Here is a 24,537-nt window from a genome sequence, read left to right as displayed (position 1 = left end):
GGGTGTCAAATACTACAGTTTTGTAAAAACTGTAGTATTTGTTTTTACAAAAATTACAAATACTGTCTCAAAGAGACACACAAGGTTTTTCGTTGGTGTCAATGCATTAACGCACAAGTCATTCGCAACTTGTCATATACATTGAATGCACCCTTTAGTTACATTTATCCTAATGCAGAGTTAATGTTGAGAATGGGTAAACCGTGTTCCTGAACCTGGCCAAGAAAGTTTTGGTGCCTAAACTTAACCAAACAGCAAGAGAAAACAGAGTGCAAACCTTTAAGCTCCTAAAAGGTCACATAAATTTGGTAGCCTGCGTAACAGTCTTGTGATTTAAGTCATTGTCACCTATTCTGCTTTCTGTGCCCTTACAAGGGCTTCTCTGCTCTTTCAAACTCCCAGTGTAAACTACTGCCACGGTCAGTGTATTAAGGCAGAAGCACATCAACAGCCCCAGTGACAAAACTCCAATTTTTGACAGCCTGGGAATGACAAAAGTTTGAGTGTATGTAAAGTATGTGGCCTTTTTCTCATATTCACTCACTTGTCATGAGAAACACACACACACACACACACACACACACACACACACACACACACTATTGGTCTGGAAACAATCTTCTCCACCCCTGTTGGTTACCCAAACATGTTGTCACCACGGCAACTGGTCAATGTGCTGTATAGCCAGCATGATTGTCATGCTCACAGATATGCATGTGTGTGTTTTTGCGTGTGAGACAAGAAGGAGCCCAAGGTGCTGATGATAAATCCAGTACATTATGAAGCAATTATCTATACACTGATGTACTGTCTGGAAATGCTTGTTAGTCATATAAAGGGGTGTGTGTGTGTGTGTGTGTGTTTCCAGTAAGCTGGTCATCTATGATGTTTCAACAGAGAAGTCATTCTCAAAATTTTGGTGGAAAAAGCCCACATCAAAAATTATTCATTCCTGTTTTACATATATATTCCTTCATTTAAGCTGCATCTAATTTAAATCATGCAAGCTGTCACTGATAGAATGTTTTACAAAGCCACTGACAGATGCGGGTAATAATACAAAACATTTGGTCTGTGGCTGATGCCTCTGTTTTTTGAGGGAAAATGCAGCCCAAATCCCTATTCACATGAGACTACTGTTGTTCTGGGTCCCTCTGTGATTTCTGTTAATTTCAGAGTTCTGTGCTCTCAATCCTGTGCAAATCTGCCAATGCTGTAGTGCATAAAGTAAAAAAACAAACAAACGATGCCTAAAGTGTGGGTTAACCAAAAGTGTTAATTCCATTCATTCAGCAATTTGGTGGGTTTTTTTGTTTGTTTGTTTGTTTGTTTAAACAAGCATAAAAAGTAGCTGCAATGAAATGTCAATCAAAGCATGTGGGTGCAAAGCAAACAGCTGTTCTGGGTTCAGCAAGTTAACCCCAGTAAAATGTTGACATGGCGTGGACAGTTTAATTACAAATTTGTGGGAAATCCTATGCCTGCCAAGTATGTACGTTATGTCTTGAAGTAGAAACAGAATTTATTTCACAAGGGGAATGTACACATAACCTGAGCATCTCAACTCAATCATTTGGAAGTGGCAAGTGCCTTGCTCAAGGATTCCCCCTTGAGGCAGCTGTTCCAGCTGCTGTGTTAGTGTTAACTGGGAGCCTGTTGATCAGCGCTTCTCCATGCCAGAGGGTGGAAAGTGCTCTCCATCTGCAGTTATGGGACAGTGAGAAATGGACTAATCCCTCTAGTGTAATGAGTTAACCTCTGACATTTGCATGTGTGTGTGTTGGTGTTCTCAATACTTTAATGAATTGACTTGCACTCTTTTTGTACCATGTAGTCCATTTATTAACCCTTGGCATTCCTGTGTATAATTAAATTATTAGCAGCAGAGCTGCTGTGTGCCTTCAGTCATAAAAGAGGCATGCTATGGATGCTAATTCTGTCAGTCATGAAAAGTATAAATTAAAATGTTGTCAAGTTAAAGGTGCCTGGATTAGTGTGGAACATTTTTAATTACCAGCTCATTGTCATTTTATGCTACTCTGTATTTCTAATCAAATAATTTTAAGAGGGAAATATGAAGTAATTCATTGATTTGGACTAGTGAGGTGGCTAGCATGATCGCCTTACAGAAAGAACATCCTGGGTTCAAATCCACTTGCTGGCTGAGGCCTTTCTGTGTGGAATTTGCATGTTTTCCCTGTGCCTGTGTCCAAAGGCATTCATGTTAGGTTAACTGGAGATTCTAAATTGATTGTAGGTGTGAATGTGAGTGTAAATGTTTGTCAGTCTCTATGTGCCAGTCTGCGATAGATGGCGGCTAGTGTGTACCCTGCCTGTTGTCCAGTAACAGCTGGGATCGGCTACAGCTCCTCTGTGACCCTGAATTGGATAAGTGGAGGAAAATGGATGGATAATTGATTTGGAAGATGATATAATCACATAATGTTCATTATGCAAAATGAGTACTTACCCTTACACCTTAATGAGCTGATAAGTCTTTATTACAAAGTAACAAATTTCTCTGTTAAACTACGGTAAATTACTGTATTAATATTATTAATATAACTACATGTACAGGAACTCCCCTGAGTTACCTGAATTAAGTTTCTTTTCTTTCCCAAACTACCATGACAGGATTCATCTGTACAGGAGTCTTCATGTTGGCCCATTGCTAGCTAAACCTCAACACTGTTCTTGGACCACAGAAACACTAGAAAACATATGGTTTACAGATCTACAGCAATCAATCAGTCTAAAGACAGCATAACTGAAATAACTACCACAGCACTGCCAAATTAATGATTTGATGTTAATATTTACACAGTATTGATGTTTTATCTTTCCCCTCAAGGGCATTATTTACAGTAGTCTGTTTTCACAATATCAGGACATTAGAAAATGCTGTAACACACTAATTCTGCTGCATGGTGTTACTCCTTAAGCATTTATCTGCATATTTCTTGCCCCAGTGCTAGAGACTGATGTGTTTATATTTGAAGGTGGTTGTATACACTGTCATGTACCTTGTACGTCTCAAATGGCTGCTCAATCGAGGGGGAGGGGGGTTCAAATGCTGCTAACACTTGCTGACGATTTAACATAGGTCTGTGATTAGAGATAACGCTTATATAAGCTGGTGTGTGCGCATGTTCCCATTTCTCACGCTATAGGGCAGATTTTGAGCTGTCTTTGTTATTGCCTGTAGTGGATTTGGATTAGAATATGGGTTTTGTTCCAGACTGGAAACACAAGATAAACACACTCATAAGCATATGTCCACAGGCACTCAGTCACACACCACACAAATGCTACATTCACCGCACCCCACTCTATAGCACTGTGGCCTGGAATATTAGCTGCCATGCCAAATATGATCAAGACTAACTCCCACAATGAATGCGCACACTCTATACTTTATGGGTGAAAACCCTATCTTCAGATAAAGAAATATTTGCCTTATCTTTGTTCATCGACAAAACACTGTTACAGTTTGCAGGATGATTTATTGTTGTGTTGCTTGAAATTTAGCTGGAGGCCAACAGCAGGACAAAGATATCTATGTGTCAAATATGTATGTATCATAGTATGTAGACTGACTCTTGGCACTGATTTTTGTGCTACATCTCAGCCAGTTGCAGAACTTTGTGACTTTGAGAGAAAGATGCTTATTTTACTTGTGCTATTTTAGTTGTGGCATGTCAGCATATTTGTTATTCACACTGTACTAATTTCTGGCCAGTTTCTCTTGTCTTAAATTGCAAGGCACAGCTAATCTTAACCTCGTCTCACTGAAAGCATTAATTGAAGCTGATGATTAATGCTGCTGAGGTCTTTCTGTCTTCTTTAAAAACTATACTATGTGCTACTTCACATTCAGGAAATCCTAGCATGTAACTTCAGGTACAGCATATTTTGATGAAAATTGAATTCTTCAGTTGACTGAATTCACAGTGATTATCCAGTACTGAAGTACTGAAAGTGCATTGTGAAAATGCTGTTGCATCTCAAAAGTTGACTGACAGCTTGTGACAAATTCATCATCATGTCTCATGACTGCTCACTCACCAAACTGACTAGTAGAGTTGATAAACTCGCCAGCCACTGCCACAATTCATTTAGCCTTTAGCATTGGAGATTGTTTTCCTTTTTACTGAAGGGGCCTGATATCATGCTGGATCGGAAGACTGAATTGAGCTTTGATTAAGACCGCAGACTGTCAGAGTGAAGAGTCTATCAGATTGATCATGTCAGACTGATGTGACCTCCTCCAGTAACGTAACATAAGATTATTCTGACATCAAGAGGAAATATACAAACTTTCATTAGTCTTAAAAGGCAAAAAACAGCCTCTAAAACCATCCATGTGAAAACATTATGTAACGTTATAACAGGACGTGTGTTTGTGGGAAAACCAAATGCTGCTCGCTTCTGTTTCCTCTTGGTTTTCCAGTTTCCAGCCTGTCCTTTCCTCACTTTTCTGCCTTTTCTTCTTCTCTCCTCCTTTTTTTTCCCTCCTCCCTCCCCCTTGCTCCTCCTCCTCCTTCTCTTTAGCAAAACCATCAAGGTGAAAATAATTGACGACGAGGAGTATGAGAAGAACAAAACCTTCTACAAAGAGATTGGGGAGCCTCGCCTGGTGGAGAGCAATGACACCAAAGGTCAGGAAGAGGGTGAGCCTCATGACCCTGCGAACATTGAAACCTTGACCCTAGAGTGTCCGCCGCACTGCAGAGGCTGCATGTTCTTAGATTTATTGTTCGCCTTCTGCTGTGTCCTAAATATGACAGTGAACATGCAGCAGGCTGTGGGTCATCTTATCTCACCACATCCACTGCACCATGGTCTGTGTGCGTCTGTGTGTGTGCTTTTTGTGTATATACCTTGCCATGATGTTTGTTTATCATGCATGCATTTACCACCTCCCTCTATGTGTGTGTACGTGTGTTGTCCCATACAGGAAGACCATTACCATTAGGATCTTAAACCGGGAGGAGTACAATAAGCAAACCTCCTTCTACCTTCTGCTTGAACCCCCTGAATGGAGACGAAACAGGAAGGAACAGACAGGTGTGACGACCAATCAGCACTAAGAATGCACTTTATAAGGTTTCAGTGAATCCTGACTCAACAGACCATTGCCAGAACTAAAGCCATCACTCATTCATATAACACAGTTCTCTTTTGCCACTGTAGTTACTGTGTTATGTTATTTTGATTAAGCCTCTCAGTGGTTACGTTTATGGCTGCACAGAGAAGAACAATAGCAATTCCATGCTATATACTGAATCTGAGCAAGTTTTGAAAATGTTGGAGTTACTCCCAGCTGGAAAAATAAAAACTAGTTGTGGGTGGTGGTGAAATAGCTCTAGAAACACAGAGTAAAAGATCTGATTTTTGGACAGAACATTTGGCTGTCTCTATTGAGTTTAATTGGCAGTGGTCTTGAAATGTTGGAATTTATATTATGATTTTTAAGATCATGGCAGTATCTTCAGTTTCCTTGTTTTTTTTGTTTTGTTTTGTTTTTTAACCACCAGCCCAAAGGCTATTTTAATATTTAATATTGTAAATTTACTCTTAAATATGACAAAGAAAAGCTGCAGATAGATTTTTTTCAGAGAAAAAATACCTGAAACAGTTGACTGATAATTAAAGTAGCATTACATTTTCAAATAATTTATAATTAAAGTGACTAATTGTTGCAGGGTACTGTCTTATATTATATACGCAAAGACCATACATTATTTAAGAAAAAAAGTATACTACCAATCAAAAGTTTGGACACACCTTCTCATTCATTTTTTTTTTTCCTGCATTGTAAATTAATGCTGAAGTCATCCAGACTATAAAGGAACACATAAGGAATCATGTAGTAAATTTAAAAGTGTTAAACAAACCAAAATATATTTTAGATTATTCAAAGCCAGCACCTTTGTTTTCATTACAGCTTTTGGCATTCTCTCAATCAGCTTCATGAGCTAATCACCTGAAATGGTTTCCCAAAAGTCTTGAAGGAGTTCCCAGAGGTGCTGAGCACTTGTTGGCTGCTTTGCCTTCACTCTGTGGTCCAACTCATCCCAAACCATCTCAGATGGGTTTAGATCAGGTGATTGTGGAGGCCAGGCCATCTGACGCAACCCTCCAACAAAGCTGACTGAGAAAATGCACAGATGTGCAAAGCTGTCATCTAAACAAAAGGTGCCTACTTTGAAGAATCTAAAATATAAAAAGCATATTCTGGTTTGTTTAAAACGTTTTTGTTTACTAAATAATTCCATAAGTATTTCTTCATAGTTTGGATGACTTTAGTATTACTCTACAATGCAGAAAATTTTTAATTTTAATGACAAACCACTGAATTAGAAGGTGTGACCAAACTTCTGACTGGTACTGTATATACTGCACATAATTAATATATATGCAGTGTAATTAACTATGTACAAAAAACTCAGCAGAAAAATGTAAAATAAAAATAAAATATCCAGGAAAAGAAACATTTTACCATCAGGTGATCAGTGCATGAGAGAAGTGCTTTAATTGTCATTGTAGGCACTGCAACATATGTTTGCTCAACTCTCTAACTGGTTGAGCCGCTGCGTCTGTGCACACTGCCATCATAGCTGATTGTACAAATCTCCAAACATAGAAGCAAAGAAAAGAGACTACAAAGTCAGTGCGCTAGTTTTGTTTTAGTAGGCTACTTTTATCATATTTATTTTATGCAAACCCTGATATGATATCTGAGACAAGAGCACTTTGCAGTTAGAGGGAAAAATAAGCACTTTACAGCTGGCAACACTACAGAACATAAAGTCAAGGCATCAGTTGCACTTAAATTGTATTTCTGAAGTGACACAGAGCAGCACCCTTGTGTTTGCTCTTGATTTAGCAGGTCTGTTGATTTGGGATGCAGCCTGACCACACACGGATCAATTCTGCTGCTCCCTTCTGTACTTCTCAGTTTGTCCTTCTTTATTTTTTTATTCTTTTTACTCTTCCTCCTCTACTTCACTTCAAACACGCGTACACTAGGGCGAACTGAGTGGGAATCACACCTGTCCTCTCCTTTCTTCTCCTTTCCTTTTCCTCTTATCTACTTTGTTTCCCTCGTCATCCAGCCAAGAGAGATCTGTTTTCTGTTTGAAAATGTCACTGCTCCATTCAAAATGTTCTTATACAGCTGGATTATGGATCACTGGGTTAAAAAAGACATATAGAGGCAATACCTAAGAGGCAGAAATGCTGCTCATTGGTTGCTAACCACAGATGTTACATACACTACAAAATCTGCTTACATTCTTCTCTGATTACAACTGTCTACTGGGTCTGCTAGTGGGTGGAGGAGAGTAGCTATTGGCTATATATCTGGAGGAATCATAATGACTGATAATAGCCATTCACTGTGCTGATAACATATTAATGGTTGGAAAAATCCACAATGATGTGGGGCTATTCTTCTTAGCTCATGACATATTGACATTTTACAGATGCAGGGTTTTCACTGGAGAACAACCATTTATGACGAACTTTGCATCTTTTCCTCAGCACTATAATTACAATATTCCACAGAAAAAGCTGCTTTCCTAACGTTAAGTCATTAATAATGAAGAGTTCTGTTGAGATAAAGGTCAATCTAAATAAAAAATAAAGCCCATACACTGTAATATTGTAAAATGGTGATAAGCACAAAATGTCCCTGTCATCCGTCATATATGAGTCACATCAAATACATTCACAAAGAAAACTTTTGCTATTCAAGGAGAAAGAATGCTTCAGTAAGTCACACATCATTGTTAAGCAATCGTACAAATTGGTGCAATTAAGGCAGTGACCAAGATGTTTTGTTAAGTTATCTAGATTTGCCAATTCAAATCTTACTAGCTCCCATAAATATTTTCTATAATAATAATATGTGTTTCCTGTTAATAATGCAGAAATGCTGATGCTAAAAATGATTTCTGTTCAAGTGCTTCCACCATAGTGGATCTGTGTGTTAGTGTTTGTCTGCATCTATGCGATTGTCCTTAATCACTTGTTAAATCTGTGCATCTGTTTTCCCACTGTGTCTATCCATTATCTCATATGAGGTACTCAATCTCCCTTCTTTTCTATTACAAGTGAATTTAATATAGAGTTATAGAAATTTTCCATTTCTTATACATTATTTTTTGACACACACATTGGAGGGATTGATAAAGCACATATTATTAAGAAGTTTGAGGTAAATCCTGAGTTTACAGCTTGTCTAAAGGAGTTACTTCAGCACTTTTGGGTACACTTATTGAAAGTAGTTATTTCTCAGTGTCTGTGTTATACACTCACACAGAGCAGCCATATCAGTGTGTTAATGGCAGCATGTGTTTACCAGGCATCAGCAGTGTTTATGCTGATGAGTGGATCAAAGACACAGGCTGCATATCACATTATCACAGTCAGGAGATCAACCACACCTCCGGGATACACAGGAACACACATACACACACAATTTAGGGGCTGCAATGGATTTGTGTGTTTAATGAGTGTGTTTTATGATCTGATGTGCTGGTTCTCTGTGCTAAATGAGCCCTGCACAGCTCTTTATGGCCTCAACCCCTTTTTTGTGTGTGTTTATCTATGCTACTATGTATTTGTGCATGTTCTTTATGCATATCTGTGTACACTTATCATTGTGTGCTTGCTTGTTTTTACATGTGTATTTGTCACCTGTGTATGTATGTCTGAGCCTCACCATCACACAAGATTTTCTATTTGAAGTTAAAAAAAAAAAAAAGGCTGCCTCCAGACTGGCAAACAGGGGTGGTGGGTCATCTTTTTAAGCAGGGGGACCAGAAGGCGTGCTCCAATAACACACTACTCAGTCTCCCTAGAAAGGTCTATGTCTGGGTACTGAAGAGGTGAGTCCACACATTAGTCATAATCTGGGATTCAGGAGCAACAATGCAGTTTTTGTCGTAGAACACTGGGCCAACTCTTAATTCTCTCATGTGGTTTATGGAGAAGGATTTTTAAAAGTGTCCTGCTGGGGATACTTTGGGAGTACAGGGATCTGGTTCACTGTTATGGGCCATTTAGTCACTCTGCCACAGCTACCCTTTGTCACCGATTTGGTTCATAATAATTTTTATGGACAGAATTTCTAGTTGTAGAAAGTGGCAGAAAGATCTCATCTCTGCTTTTTGCAGATGATGTAATTCTATTGGCTTCATCAGGTGGTGACCTCCAACTTGCACTGGAGTGGTTTGCAGCCAAGTGTGACGCGGTGGAAATAAGAACTATTATCGCCAAGTCTGAGACCATAGTTCTCAGCCAGAAAAGGGTGAAGACCCCACTTCTAGTTAGGGCGGAATTGCTGGCCCAAATGGAGGAGTTTAAGTTTCTTAGTGTCATATTTGTGACAAAGCAGTGTAACAAATGACTTTTACATGTGAAAATTTTGTTACAGCTGGGGAGCCTCAGGACATTCCTTACTCAAATTTTAAGAAGTATTTTCACAGTAATGGTGAGAAGAGAGTGGTGGGAGACTGATGGATGGGTTGGAGTTGCATCTGTAGTGATGTGGATGCTTTGCTGTTTTGTTGTGGTGAAGAGAAAGCTGAGCATGAAAGTGAAGCTGGCCATTTACTGGCTGATCTATGTTCCTACCTTCACCTGTGGCCCGTTGTTTTGGGTAGTGACTGAAAGAATGAGATTGCATATACAAGCAGTGGAAATGAGCTGCCTCCAAAGGGTGGTTGGGCATCTCTGCTTAGACTACCACCCTGGACCGGGATACACATCAGAAGAAATGGATCAACAGATAGATTTACATAGATAACTGATTTACAGCAGAAATATTCAGTTTAAGATTTATAGGCCATACCTTTGAATTCCATCTTGTTCCAGTTTACTGGATTGCAAATAATAATAATCAAATAAACATTTCTAGATGCTTTGTCTTACAAAAACAATGTGTGATGAGATTGGACAATAAAAATATAAGGTCTTCAAATTTAGAATTCTTATATTACTGTGTTACATACAAGAGGTGATCAACAACTTTTCTATCTGTAAAAAAAAAAATTACACCTGATTTGCTCACTGTAGCTTTGTGCAGCCATATTCCAATTCTAGTCTTCTTCATTTTCCTGCTACATTTAGATTGACAGTCTGACCCTGAGGGACAAATTAAGAGCATGGTGCACAACCCCGTGAATGTCAAAAGAAACAAGCATTCAAATGCTCGCTCCTCTGAAACCCTTTCTTCAGGCATGGAATCTGCAGGCTTTTTCACTGAAATCTGGTGAGACACAGCGCTCATCTACATTGATGATATTCAGCTTGTATCAGTTCAACACAGATGCTGATGTTTGCTCTTAGTTTGAAGTCTAGGGTGAAACTGAAATTGTGTTCCTGCAACTGTTCAAAACAGAATTATACTATATAGACAAAGATACTGGGCCACCTGCACATTACACCATGGAAACCCATGGCATGGAGCTCTTGGCACACAACTTTTGTGCTGATGTTAAAGCCAGATTTGGAACTCTGCAGTTACTGATTCAGCAGAGTGTTGGCAACTTTTATGCACTCTGCACCTTAGCAGTCAGCAACTTTACGTGATCTGCCACGTCACCGCTGAGTTGCTGTGATTCCTAAATGCTTCCACTTTCCAAGAATACCACTTTCATCTGATCATGGAAGGAGGGAGGAAATTTCACAAACTAACTTGTTCAGTTCAATTTTATTTATATAGCACCAAATCACAACAAACAGTTGCCTCAAGGTGCATCAAAATGACCCCCTATGAGAAACCACTTGGAGACAGTGGGAAGGAAAAACCCCCCTTTAACAGGAAGAAACCTCTGGCAGAACCAGGCTCAGGGGAGGGGCAGTCATCTGCCATGACCATTTGGGGCTGAGGGGAGAGACAGAACAAAAGATATGCTGTGTAAGAGAGCCAGAGATTAATAGTAACTATTGATTAAATGCAGAGTGGTGTATAAAAAAAGGTGAATGAAAAGAAATGCTCATGCATCACAAATCATAGGAACCCCTGAGCAGCCTAGGTCATAACTAAGGGATGGTTCAGGGTCACCTGATCCAGCCCTAAATATAAGCCAAATCCTAAAAATAGAGAAGGTGTCTGTCTCCTGAATCCAAATTGAGAGCTGGTTACACAGAAGAGGAGCCTGAAAGCTGAAGGCTCTGCCTCCCATTCTACTCTTAATTATCCTAGGAACCACAAGCAAGCCAAGATAAGATGGTAAGATGATAAGATGTGGCATGATTTTTCAAGACCTTGTATGTGAGAAGAAGAATTTTAAATTCTATTCTAGATTTAACAGGGAGCCAATGAAGAGAAGCCAATATGGGAGAAATCTGCTGTCTTTCTAGTCCCTGTCAGTACTCTAGCTGCAGCATTTTGGATCAGCTGAAGGCTTTTCAGGGAGCTTTGAGGACAGCCTGATAATAATGAATTACAACAGTCCAGCCTAGAAGTAATAAATGCATAAATTAGCTTTTCAGCATCACTCTGAGACAGGATGTTTCTAATTTTAGAAATATTGTGCAAATGTAAAAAAGCAGTCCTACATATTTGCTTAATATGTGCATTGAAGGACATATCCTGGTCAAAAATGACTCCAAGATTTCTCACAGTGTTACTGGAGGCCAAGGTAATGCCATCCAGACTAAGTATCTGGTTAGACACCATGTTTTTAAGATTTGTAGGGCCAAGTACAATAACTTCAGTTTTATTTGAATTTAGAAGCAGGAAATTAGAGGTCATCCAGGCCTTTATGTCTTTAAGACATTCCTGCAGTTTAACTAATTGATATCTGGTTTCACAGATAGATAAAGCTGGGTATCATCTGCATAACAATGAAAATGTATGCAATGCTTTCTAATAATACTGCCTAAGGGAAGCATGTATAATGTAAATAAAATTAGTTTTAGCACAGAACTCTGTAGATAAATATGATTCAAACCACTACAACACCATACCGTTAATACCTATGGCATGCTCTAATCTTTATAATAAAATATAATGATCAACAGTATTGAATGCTGCACTGAGGTCTGGCAGGACAAGCACAGAGATGAGTCCACTGTCAGAGGCTAATCCTGTTTCTGTACTGTGATGAATTCTAAAACCTGACTGAAACTCTTCAAATCGACCGTTCCTCTGCAGACGATCAGTTAGCTGTTTTACAACATCTCTTTCAAGGATTTTTGAGAGAAAAGGAAGGTTGGAGATTGGCCTATAATTAGTTAAGACAGCTGGGTCAAGTGATGGCTTTTTAAGTAATGGTTTAATTACTAACACCTTAAAACCCTGTGGTACATAACCAACTAATAAAGATAGATTGATCATATTTAAGACTGAAACATTAATTAATGGAAGGACTTCTTTGAGCAGTCTAGTAGAAATGGGGTCTAATAGACATGTTTATGGTTTGGAGGAAGTAACTATTGAAACATCAGTCGAAGAGAGAGTCTAAAATCAGAACAAACAGAGTGTGATAAAAGTGGTGGTGGGCTCATTTACATTTTAAGAGAAGCCAACTGAATCTAATAATAGATTGAATGCAGTGTTGAGGCTGTCATTTTCGGCATCTACATGGATGTTAAAATCACCCACTATAATTATTTTATCTGAACTGAGCACTAAATCAGATTTTTAAAAAAAGTCTGAGAAATCAGACAGAAACTCTGAGTAAGGATCACGTCGACAATAGATAATAACAAATAAAACAGTTTTTTTAATTTTCCAATTAGGGTTGACAAGGCTAAAAAGTCAGGCATCCAAATGAATTAAAACTCTGTCTGGGTCTTTGGTTAATTAATAAGTTGGAGTGGAAGATTGCTGCTACTCCTCCTCCTCAACCCGCACTTCAAGGATTCTGACCGTAGACATATATATACGTAGACGCCACATTGGGTGGGTCAACCAGTTGCTGTGATATGTTAGCACGTCCACCATATTGGATGTGGCAGATCTTGTAAACTAGTACAAGTAAATGGTCTGAACTTCATAAAGCGCCTTTCTACAAAGTTCTTTAGGCTAATGTGTCTCATTCACACATTCACTAATATATATTGGGAAAGTGATAGGCACCAAAAATAACATAACTTTCACTGATAATTATAAATGTTAAATATTCCACCTATGTTAAGGTGCAGGCATCAATCCAGCGTATGTATTTCTAATGTTTTTAGAGTGTTTACAGCTACCAATGTTTGTAACACTTACTGTGATGATAAATGTCTATAATAACCAGATCCTGACATGTAGATATAATATCTGCAGGTTTTCTGAATTAAAAAAAAAAAAAGGATTTTTATATTCAGCGATTTTTGTCAATTTAAGTATTATTAATGACAATATTTATGACAAAAAATTAACATAAAACAAAAAAGTTTACAAATTAATATAAGACACTGCAATAGACACTGATCTACTTCATTTTCTTTTAGCAATGAAACTATAAAACAAAAAAAGATCTATTTCCAACCTTTCTAAAGTGCTTTATAAATTAAATGTATTATTATTATTACACAAAAAGAAGGGGGACAAGAAGGACAAATGTAAAAATAGACCTATGAACAAACAGTGGGCAAACAGAAGGTCTGGAAGATCAGTCAGTTAAGTTACGTTAATCGGTGATTCTAAATTAACCATAGGTGTGAGTGTGAATGGTTAGCCCTGCGACAGGCTAGTGACCTGTACAGGGTGTACCCTGCCACTCTCCCTATGACAGCTGGGATAGGCTCTGGACCCCGATGACCCTGAACAAGATAAGTGGAAGAGAATGGCTGGATGTCTGCAGGCTGTACCGCAGGACTACATAGTATTACTGCAACATCTGCAAATTCTGCTTTCAAAATGTTGTAATGGCCAAATACAATTAAAAAAAAAAAATGTTCACTCTTACCTGCGAAAGATAAGCCCATGTGATCCAATTTCAACTGTAAAACGGTTTGAACAACACCACGCAGCACCAGAGTGATGCACCTCTGTGTTTATTTTTGCCACATCCAACATGGCGGCAATGTTGACGTACGATTCAGTGCTCAGTGCAGCATCTCCATATGTATACCTATGCAGCAAAACACCACTGTGCTCTGGAACAGGAAACGATACATTCCGCAGTGAGAGCCAACACCAAGTGATCTTGTTGCAATGGTGACATCCTATTACTACTTCTATTATTATAGGGACAGCCTCAGAACTTTTCATCACGCCTTGTAATATAATTCTTAGTAAAAGAAGAATTAATTAGTTGTTGACGCCATCATTTTTGCCACATTTACTGCTTTGTAAAAGTAAACCTTAATGCTTGCATGAGCACATAGAGATAACAGAATCTAACCTGTTAAACTGACCTGCTCGCTCTTTGTGTTAATAAATGTGATGGGTTAGCATCACATATATTAACAGAGAGATGCACATCTTTCATCTTTTTTTGCATTTTAACTGACACGGGTGAGTCTGTGAAAAAAGTAACATGGATCTATATTGTATTTGTGTCCCTAATTTCCAGTTAGTGTTTACTGAGGTTGCAATTTCAGTAAATTATCTCCTCTCATGCACAGAGTACTACAGAGAGACTCTGGAATGTAGAATGGGTTTTCTCAATGCATGTTGGCACAATCCAACAATTTCAAATTGGCTTTTAAATATCCTACCCCTGGACAGCTGGCGAGCACAGACCAAAAGAGACACATTCACTCTCCAGTGTTGATTAATTTGCAAATTGTGTCTTCAGATGTGAATCCCAGAAAACAGCTCTGACATACAAGGTTGTATGATTGAGAGAATATAGTCAGCTTTTTCTTCCAGCAAGGTCCCACTTCATCTTTTATTCTTTTACTCTCAGCCAAAGATAAAAGCCTGATATTCTTGTCCTTGCTTGTGGCTGTTTCATTTACCAGAATTCATATATTGTCTAAACAAGCACCTCATCTGACATTTGTTGTACTGTTATAACGAGATACGCATTGTGCAAAGAAAACGGAGGGGAAACATGTAATTTCTTGTAGCCTTTTCACTTTACTGAAAACAGAAGCTGTGTCGATAACAAGGCTTTATTAGCATTACCATAATGTTGTCATTTACAATATTTACTACTCTGCAGTAAGCAGAGTACATGGAATAAATATAAGGAAATTAATGCATGAAATTTGCAGCACTGCCTTTTTTGAAATACGTCATTTTTTTCTCGTTTATGTGCATCCTATCAGTGTCAGGTAGTTTCCCATGTTCATTGCTGTTGGGTGTATTGTATGCTTGGTATTCAAAAGTTCAGAATGCTGCAGTGTCTTTACTCTTAGCTGGTTTGTTAACTAACATTTCTTGTTGTGACTAACTCTGTGGTGATGAGGAGGAGGAAAAGAGAGACCTCATTGTATGAACTGGACCTTTATTGCCCTCACTGTAGTGAACAGAATGCACAAGATTTAAATAGCTGAAATCTGTGCATATCCAGACATACAGTTCACAGTGGCTGCAGCTTTTTCTCACACACAAATCACAAACTTCACACAGCTCTGAACCAACAGCACAAACAGGTACCCTAAAGGGGAGTGTTCAGCCAATAACAAAAGTATCACTCACCTCAGATTTCAGCTTCACTCATCTTATACCACAACCACAGCTTGACTCCAACATTTTGAATAAGGGATCTTTAGCTCATGCGTCAAACCTTCCACATCCAGAAGACAGCCCTAAATTTCACTTTTTTTTTTTTTTAACCCAAGTCTGCTTTAGAATAGAATAGAACTGTTGGACAAAATAAGGCTTTCAGTGTGTTTCTGTTGATTATGTTATCAAATTGGGTGACAGTATTGTTGCAGATGGAAAGTGTTGATTCCTCTTATTAAATAAAGAAAATGTATCTTGTACTCCCACAGAAGATCTTTTGGGTGATAACATCTTTTATGCACATTTGATTTTGTTTTTTTGTTTCTGGGGGTAAATTTACTTGAATTCACATGGAATTTTTGAAGTTCCTGGATGACCCTCAGATATGGCAGCATTTTGATTTTGTCCAGAGGAGCCTCAGGCAGCAGAGAGTTCACCGCAGCCTGTGAACCCAAGTATTTCAAATTGGACCAAAAGTGCAGCACAAGGAAGGAACAGTGCTGAAAGGGAAACAGCTGAAAACACACGTGCCCTGCAGAGGCTAATAATGACCCCATGTCCTAAAACATGCACGGGTACATGCAATTTACACTAACAGAGGTAAACATATGTACACTGCCCACACGTGCATACAGATACATATGTGTGCATGAATATGTGACAGATTTTGTCTGACAGCAATGTCATTCCCTCTCATCTTCCTTTTGCTTATGTCCTTTTTCTGCCCCCATTTGTGTTTGTTTATGTGTGTGTGTCTGTGTGCATGCATCAGTATTTGTATGCGAGTGTTTAGTTATGCATAAGTACAGAACATCATCATTAATCCCAGCATTGATTAAGATGGTGCATGTGTCAAAACAGCATCAAATAATTGGAGACATGATACTCTTCATCATGCCAATCAGTATGTTTATGTACATTTTTCTGTGTTATTGCACCATTTTTAGTTTGATCATTAGTACCTACATTACATATCCATAATGTACAAACCCACTGAACGCTGTGTTGCGTAGAACAGTAAACAACATTAGAAATCAATTTAATGAAGAATTGCAAAACAGAATCATTAACTCTACGAAATCAACAAGCAATACAGCAATATGAAATTATGTCATTTTCATGTATGCAATGATTAATGATCATTTGATATTAATGTTAGTATTGTTTTGTTTGTTTTATTGATTGAGTACATGATTATATTTTTTTATATTCAGTGCTGTATTGTTTAAAATAGAATAGTAGGTTATATTAATTCATTTTTAAACCCCTCAATTTACTCAGAGTTATTGCCATTACTACTCTAATTAAATCTGTAGAAGTTAAGGTAATTTATAAAAGCAATCATGATTTTTTTTTTTTAAATCAGTATTGTACAGTTTATGCAATTACAACAGAAAACAAGAGTCAGCAATAAACTGCATGATCTGCTGGGGTATAGGTGAGTTGTAAAGCAGCAGGATAAAGAGAGTGCCCTATATGTGATTTGCCGATTGAATGCTTAGAAGGGTAACAGCTGAGCCATATATGCCTAATGTGGGCTAGCACTGAGGTCAGCTGATCTGTCAGGATTGCAGCTGAGCTTGACTTGGTGGCATTCCTGGGGAAAGATTGCCTTTTGTTAATATGTAGTTTAGTAATTGCACACAGGTAAAATAAAGAAAATATGTATCAGAATATAACCTTAGCAGCACATTAGCTTCAGACAACCTGGATAGTTTATAGCTTCGTTAATGTTAAATTACCTGGGTTACTGTAATAAGCCACATATTATGCATTACTTATTGAAATAAGTAGTATTAGTCTAGTAGTAGGCTTCACCCACATCTGTTGGGCTCTTAGTCACAGGTGATGGGAAGGTATAGCATAAGGTGGACCAGTGGACTGGTGTAGCGTCAGCAGTAATGTGGGTGTTGTACTATCGTGGTGAGGAGAGAGTTGAGCTGAAAGGCAAAGCTTTCCATTTACCAGGTCATCTACATTTCAGGCCTCATCTATGGTCATGAGATCTGGGTAATAACTGAAAGATTAAGGCTGCAAATACAAGGAGGCAAATAGGGTCCATAGGGTGGCTAGGCTCAGCCTTAGAGATAGGGTGAGGAGAGATCTGGAGGAAGCTCTAAGTAGAGTCACTGCTTCTCTGTGTTAGAAGGAACCAGTTGAAGTGGCTTGGGCATGTGGTTAGGATCCCTCCTGGGCGTCTCCTTCTGGAGGTTTTCCAACTTGAAGGACACCCTAAGGTAGACCCAGAATCCAGTGGAGAGATTATACATCTCATCTGGTGTCTTTCCAGTTCCTCCTGGAGGAGGTGCTGTGGGGAAGGACATCTGGAATATCCTGCTTAGCCTGCTGCCACTGCGACAAAATATTGGATAGGCATAAAATAATGGGTGGAAGGATGGATGGATGGATGGATTATAGAAATAAAATACAGCTGCAGGTTTTTCTATTTCAGGTAACACATTTGAAAATAGAAACTAAGACAATAAGTGATAATATTCAAATCAGCAGCTAGGTGAGCCTCAGTGACAGCACACAGCACTCCAAGATTCAGTCTCAGATACACAGTTCATTTTGTTCAGCTCTAAACAAAATGTAGTGTCTAACCAACTGTAGTGTCTAACATGGCCTGAACCAAGCTCTTAACTGAAAGCCAAAGAAAGAAACTGATAGCAACCTGCTCCAAACTTCTATTAAAATTTAAGCCAGATGTCAAGTAGACTTAGAATTAACTACTATGATGTAGGCTATGTTGTAGCACTTCTTCATTTTCACACTTTTTTCCTTTTTTTTCCTCTACTCCAGTTGTTCTTTTCACATAGCTTTTCTTTTTTCTTGCTACAGTCATGTGCCTACCCTCTGCTTATTTCTCTTTAATATATATTACCTATATTCCTTATTCCCATATTCTTCTCCCTTACAGTATATCAATGTCTTTCTTTTTTGCCTCTTTTTTCTCCTCTCTCATGGACAGACAAGACCTGTTAAGTCTGTCAAGTCATTAAAAGTTCTTCTTGTCCAGCTGCTTTTCTGCCTCCTTCTGTGAGACTCTGGAGAAATCTGACAGTGTAACAACTGCTTCTTCCTCCATCTTGTCCCCTGCTGTACTGTTTAATCCTGTCAGAGGCTGTGTCTTCTCTTGTCTCCTTCCTGTCTTCTTCCTCCTTCCATCTGCATATCCCCTCATTCACACAGCGCAGAAGTTTCTGCCCTCTCCTCATCTTCTGTTTTTCACATGCTGACAGTTTGCAAAGATGTTTTCTCTCTTTGCCTTCCATCTTTTCCCCTCTGCCTTCTCTCATAAAACTTGAATCAATTAAACAATACAAGATTCTCTCTTCTCATTGATTGTTCTTTCTTTCTTTCTTCTTTACCCTTTACTCAACCTTTGGACTCTCTCCTTCCTCTCCAAGTCACCTTCTATCACTTCTGTTAAAGTAGGGACCCCATCAAACATGACAAGGTGTGAAATCCCACATGCACACCGAACACATGCTACCTCCTGTCAGACACATATTGACAGATGTTTCACCCAGACAAAGAGGCAGACACAACTGCTAAACTAAAGAAAACACTGTGGGGAAATCTCAGGGGAAAAAAAATCAGACTTGAATAGATTTAGTAAACTAGCAAAATTTTTAAGTTCAGAAATGGAATGCAAACATGCACCTTTAGAGCCAGCATCACTCAGGAAAATGTCATGTCATATTGTTATCTAACATTTGGATTGATAGTTTAGCTGGATGAGATTTTTGCTTATGCACAAACTTTAAATGCTAGTCAAACTTTACTTAATAGCCAGATTATTTTAGAAAAAATTATATATTTTTATGCTGTGTTTTTATTAATCTCATTGGATGGCAAAAGGCGCTAAAGCTGCCAATGGCCAGAATTTAAAGTTTTGACCAAAATAGATAAGAGATCAATATTGGCACTACAGTATATTTTCAAACAGTCTCTCCTGAAAAGCACATACAGTGATGCACTTGGTTGCTCACCCAAAACTTGCCAGAAATAGTGATGCAAAGAATGGAAAAGAAATAACTTCAAACTCTGTTTCCTAACTTGATTACTACACTAAGCTACTCGACCATCTAACAAGTATCTCTTTTTGGATGGTTGAGTAGCTGAATCTAATCTAATTGTTATGTTGTGTTGTACTATATGGAAGCCAGAATCTGTGTTATCTGATATAACAATAAAAGTGCACTGGAGCTGCTGAAGTTTCTCAGCTGCTCTTTTGTGGCTTTCTTTTGCTAATTTCACATGTGAACTCTAAACAGTGTCAGGAAAATCAGGTTTTGAAATTATCTGAAGTTACTCTTTTTCACATGCAGCAGACAAAAGATTCTCCAAGTCAGATTTGTCCTCACAACTGGACATACAGGTGAGACCTGAGTAAACCATGCAGGAATACCAGCACCCTGAAGACTGTTTTGGCTTATTCTAATGACAGATTGGAAAATCATAAGATTTAGGAAAAGAGTGAAGGAGCAAAGTTATTTTTTCCTAAGTGATTTAGCAATTCAGGGATTGCAATAAAACTGGCATAGGTATTTGCTGTCCCTTGTGGAGGAATGGAAAGAACTAAAAAAAAATTGATAGCAGGCAAAGTTGACAATATAATCATTTGTCATTTTTAAAAGAACAAGCCAGGATTTCTTGCTAGTGGGAGAGAGGGATGACCTTTCCTAACTGTCCCACGACCTTATTTGTTCCCAATTAATAAGGCAGTAGTATTAACTTAAGAGCTGCATTAAATTGTCAGTATTGTTATCTGACTAAGTATTGTGTTCTTTATTGGTTTGTGTTTAGAGTTTGCTGAAGCCTATTTAAAGTGAAACTAAATCAGGAAAAAAAAAAAAGAAGGAATTAGAGAAAGCGACAGAAAGATAAAAAGAAACTGAAGATTTTAATTGTGAACGTCAGAGAGAAAGAGGGTGAGATGACAGGAGGTAGATGAAAAAGAAAGCAAAGACAAGAAAAGGTGGATACAGGGCTACAAAATGTAAGAAAATTACAGATACCAACAAGGTAGATCACAGGATATTGTCCTCATAGTTTAGGTGAGTTTTTATTCAAATATACAGTGTTGTGCAAAAGTCTTGAGGCACCCCTCGTTTCTTTATATTTTCTTTATATTTGTTTAAGTAGTCTTCAAGAATAGTTCTCCAGTCTTCCTGAGGGACATTCAAAGCTCTTCTTTGGATGTTGACTGACTTTTGTTCCATTCTGTGTCAAGATGATTGTGTGCTTTTTCTTATTTGTCCCAATGTGCATTGGCAGTGTGTTTGGGATCATTGTCATGCCAAAAAATGAAGCCGCTGACAATCAGACACTTTCCAGATGGCAATACGTAGTGAATCGAAATCTTTTGGTGCTTTTCTGTGTTTATAATTTCACCAATTTTGACAAGTTCTCCACTGGCTGAAATGCAGCCCCAAACCACGACAGAGCATCCAACATGTTTTACAAATGGCTGTATATAGTCACTGTTGTACCTCTCCTGACCTCCTCCATATATAGTGATGACAGTTTGAACCAAAAATTCCAAATTTGGGTTTATCACTCCAGAAGACCTGTTGCCACTAATTTTTAGTCCAGTTCTTGTGTAATTTGGCATATGTCAGTGTTTTCTTCCTGTTTCCCCTCCTTGAGAATGGCTTCTTGACAGCCATCCTTGCACTACCACCATTTCTGATGAGGCTGTGACAGTAGCTGGATCAACTGATGAGCCAGATCAATCTCTCAGGTCCTATGTCAGGGATTCCCTGGATTTTTTCCTGTTTCTTAAGCACATGACTTTTACGGAACCCTGCAAGGGGTGCCGTAGACCTTCATATACTGTTAATCTGCTGTAGATAGTTTTTTATGCTTGCCACTTTTTTTCCCCTCCACTTGTCTAGCTTACCCAAATTTTTTAAGGACACACTGCACCCCTTGCTGAGATATGCCAGCTAATTTCTGTTTGTTAATTATCTTGCTAGTGCCAAAATACTTTTCTATGCCTGTCAAACTGTGTTGTCTCAGTAGATTCAGCTCAAGAAATGGGAACAAATGATGTTTTTGTGACATGCTGCTAGTAACAAAGTGCCTAAAGATACAATTTAAAATTGGTTCCTTGCTAAGTTGTCTGTTATGTGTAGACACAACACTGGTTCATCCCTTGAGTTAAATGCCTTTTTTATGCTTGAGTAATTTGTAGGTCAGTGTTAAGTGGCTTAACAAAAAAAAAAATCCACTGAAAATTGCCTGGCACAAGGACTGGATTGAAAATGAGCGAAAAAGCAAAGAAAAACATGGAAAGACTTACAGGAAGCCTGATGAACTATTGCTTAAGACCACTTTTCCTTGAAAGTGAAATATAAAGAAATGAGGGGTGGCTCAAGACTTCTGCACAGTACTCAACCAAAAGAGGGTAAAAGTGTACACTTTAGAATTTAATTATGTAAAGCTTAATTCAGTGCATATTTAAGTGTTTTAGCAATATTTCTGGTTAGCTGTCCTAACTTTAAAGTACATTCAGTGGTATTAATTGAATTAGCTTCAAAGGAGCAGAGAGAAGGACACCACAGGGAAAGAAATCCAAATGATAAATGGTACAGACAGCAGCTTTGACAAGAAGCAGCATCTTACCCTGCAACATTCAACCTCTGTCAGGTTCATTTACACATACACTCACACACAGAAGCTGGAGCTCAGGAGGACACTGCTGGGTCAGCTTCATCCCATATGAGACTTAGCATAGGCTGGAAACCAAGTTCATTAAATCAGCATTAAATTGTATGTAAGTGTGTGTGTGTGTTACTTTAAATTCAGGTTAACTACAAAAAAAGTGAACCTTGAAGAGCATCTAGGATATAAAGTTTTATTTTAAAAGACCTTCTGAGCAAACTATTGTTATATTTTGAAAACTGTAATAACTGTTGGCATTAAAAAAAAATGTCTTTGTTTACAGCCATACCTTATTACCATATTATAACCTATCTATCAAAAAAGAAGTGAGATAACATAGGTGTAATTTTAAGCCACAATGTCCTCATATGGAGAAGGTCAAGGTGGATGGATAGGTTAACAAAATGTTGGACTGAACACAGGGAACACTGGGTCATTATAGGGAAGAGTAATGTGAAGGTGAAAAACAGGAATGCTCGGTGAGCGTGGATGTGTGTCTGTGTTTGAGTGATGACAGCAATCTACTTGGTAGTGAGGTCGAGGCGAAGCAGACTTATTTTCCCTGTAGTTTACAAGCCATGGGCAGACAGTGTGTTGTAAGCAGTGGTTCTAGAGTGTAAGAACAATGAAAGCATCTATATGGACTGAAGAGACAGGTCATATTTTCAGCTAATCTTTTAATCTGTTTGTATGTGCTACAGCTGGCTAACAAAGTAACCTGCTAGGACTTTATTCTTGGTGAATGATTAGTTATTAACAAAAGTGGCTTTTTGTATACCGCAGTAATAAAAAGAAAACCAGCAAGTTGTCTTTTGGTTGCTCTACCCATAACTCTGTTGCCACATGGAGGGCACAACAGTTACAAACTGTGCCCCTTGCTCATGGAGTTTGATGAAAGTGCTCCTGGCAGAAATTTGCATGGCTGTTTGTGCAAGTGAGCTATAAGCTCCATGCAGTAATTCAACTGAGGGGAACAAATGACCATTGGGTTGGTGTAGACCCACAATGCAGTGCACAGTAATGGAAGGCAACAGCATGGATAACTGTTCCCCCGTGAAAAATATGATCAAGGCCATTCTCTCTGACACCTCACCCTTTGATACCAGCAGTGAGTTCTTTCTCTACGGTGAATCTCAATTACTGGCACAGACCATAAAGACAGAGAAAAGAAAAGAGATGGGGGTGGTGTATGAAAGACAGAGCGACAGGGATAATGAGATAACAGGGGAACTAATGGAAGTATTTTTCATTTAGTAATGGTACTAAAACATTTGAAGAATATAAACCTAATTAGATAAGTTAAAATTACAGACATTTCTAGTTAATGATTTAACACAAAGATTGGTACTTAGAGTGGCAATTATGAATAAAGTGCCAATGATGGCATGTGATCATGAGCACACTTTGAAGAATTAGTGATGAAAATGTATTGGTACCTGCTATCCTGGACTGCCTGAGGACTTAGTGTTGGTTTGTTTATTAAAGAAAAAACTTTGGCATTTTAATGTTGTAAGTAGAACTTATAATAATTACAGTGGACATATGGGTTCCTGTCATTACCCATAAAAATTTGAGCCACAACAACTGGCACAAACTGACAATTATCCTCCCAGTACAGCTGCTGTGTATGTCCAGATTTTGACCACAAATGTCTCACTAGTCTGTTTGTCTTGCTGAAACTTTTAAAAAATTTTAAACATAACAAGTAGATTGGCATCAATGTTCACTTAAGAGAAATGTACATGTCATTGTTTTTGTTGCATTTGTCTCAAGCATCATGTGCGTCATACGTTAAAGTATGACTGGGATTTGCTGCTGAAAATGAGTTGCAGCCTTGAAAGTCTGTGGAAGATTACAGACCTACCATTATGGATGAGGAGCTGTACAGAGCTCCCCAGGCTTGTCTGACAGAGCTGCACGCAGTAGGACACATAGGAAGCGGTGTGCACTGAGATACAAGCGAGCGAAGAGAGCATCTGGGCTAGGCTTGAGTGCTCAAAGTAGAGTAGAAAAGCGCTATCTAAGAACTAGTCCATTTACCATTTAGGCTAAAAGCTACCACAAACAGACCCTCTATCCCATCAGTATTACTTGCCAGTGTTCCTTCCTTAGAAGATAGATTATCTGCAACTTTTGTTTTGACTAAAACTACATCTGTTGGTGCTGTGTACATTCCTCCAGATGCTAACACCCAGGATGCCCTGTGGCAGCAGTACAGTGCCATCAATGAGCTACTGACTGTA

The 24,537-nt window shown here is 38.5% G+C and overlaps 1 protein-coding gene across 1 annotated transcript in view; it reads left to right on the top strand.

Moving 5' to 3' along the window:
* Window positions 1-24,537, top strand: part of slc8a1b (solute carrier family 8 member 1b) — a 145,808-nt gene that overhangs the window by 91,247 nt on the left and 30,024 nt on the right. The window contains exon 5 of the mRNA XM_030747762.1: window positions 4,552-4,670. Coding sequence (XP_030603622.1) covers window positions 4,552-4,670 — 119 coding nt within the window. The remainder of the gene's footprint in view (window positions 1-4,551; window positions 4,671-24,537) is intronic.

This window comes from Archocentrus centrarchus, chromosome 15 (genome assembly GCF_007364275.1).
Source record: "Archocentrus centrarchus isolate MPI-CPG fArcCen1 chromosome 15, fArcCen1, whole genome shotgun sequence".
NCBI lineage: Eukaryota > Metazoa > Chordata > Actinopteri > Cichliformes > Cichlidae > Archocentrus > Archocentrus centrarchus.
The sequence above is the reverse complement of the archived record's forward strand: the minus strand, read 5'-3'. Positions and strand labels throughout refer to the sequence as shown.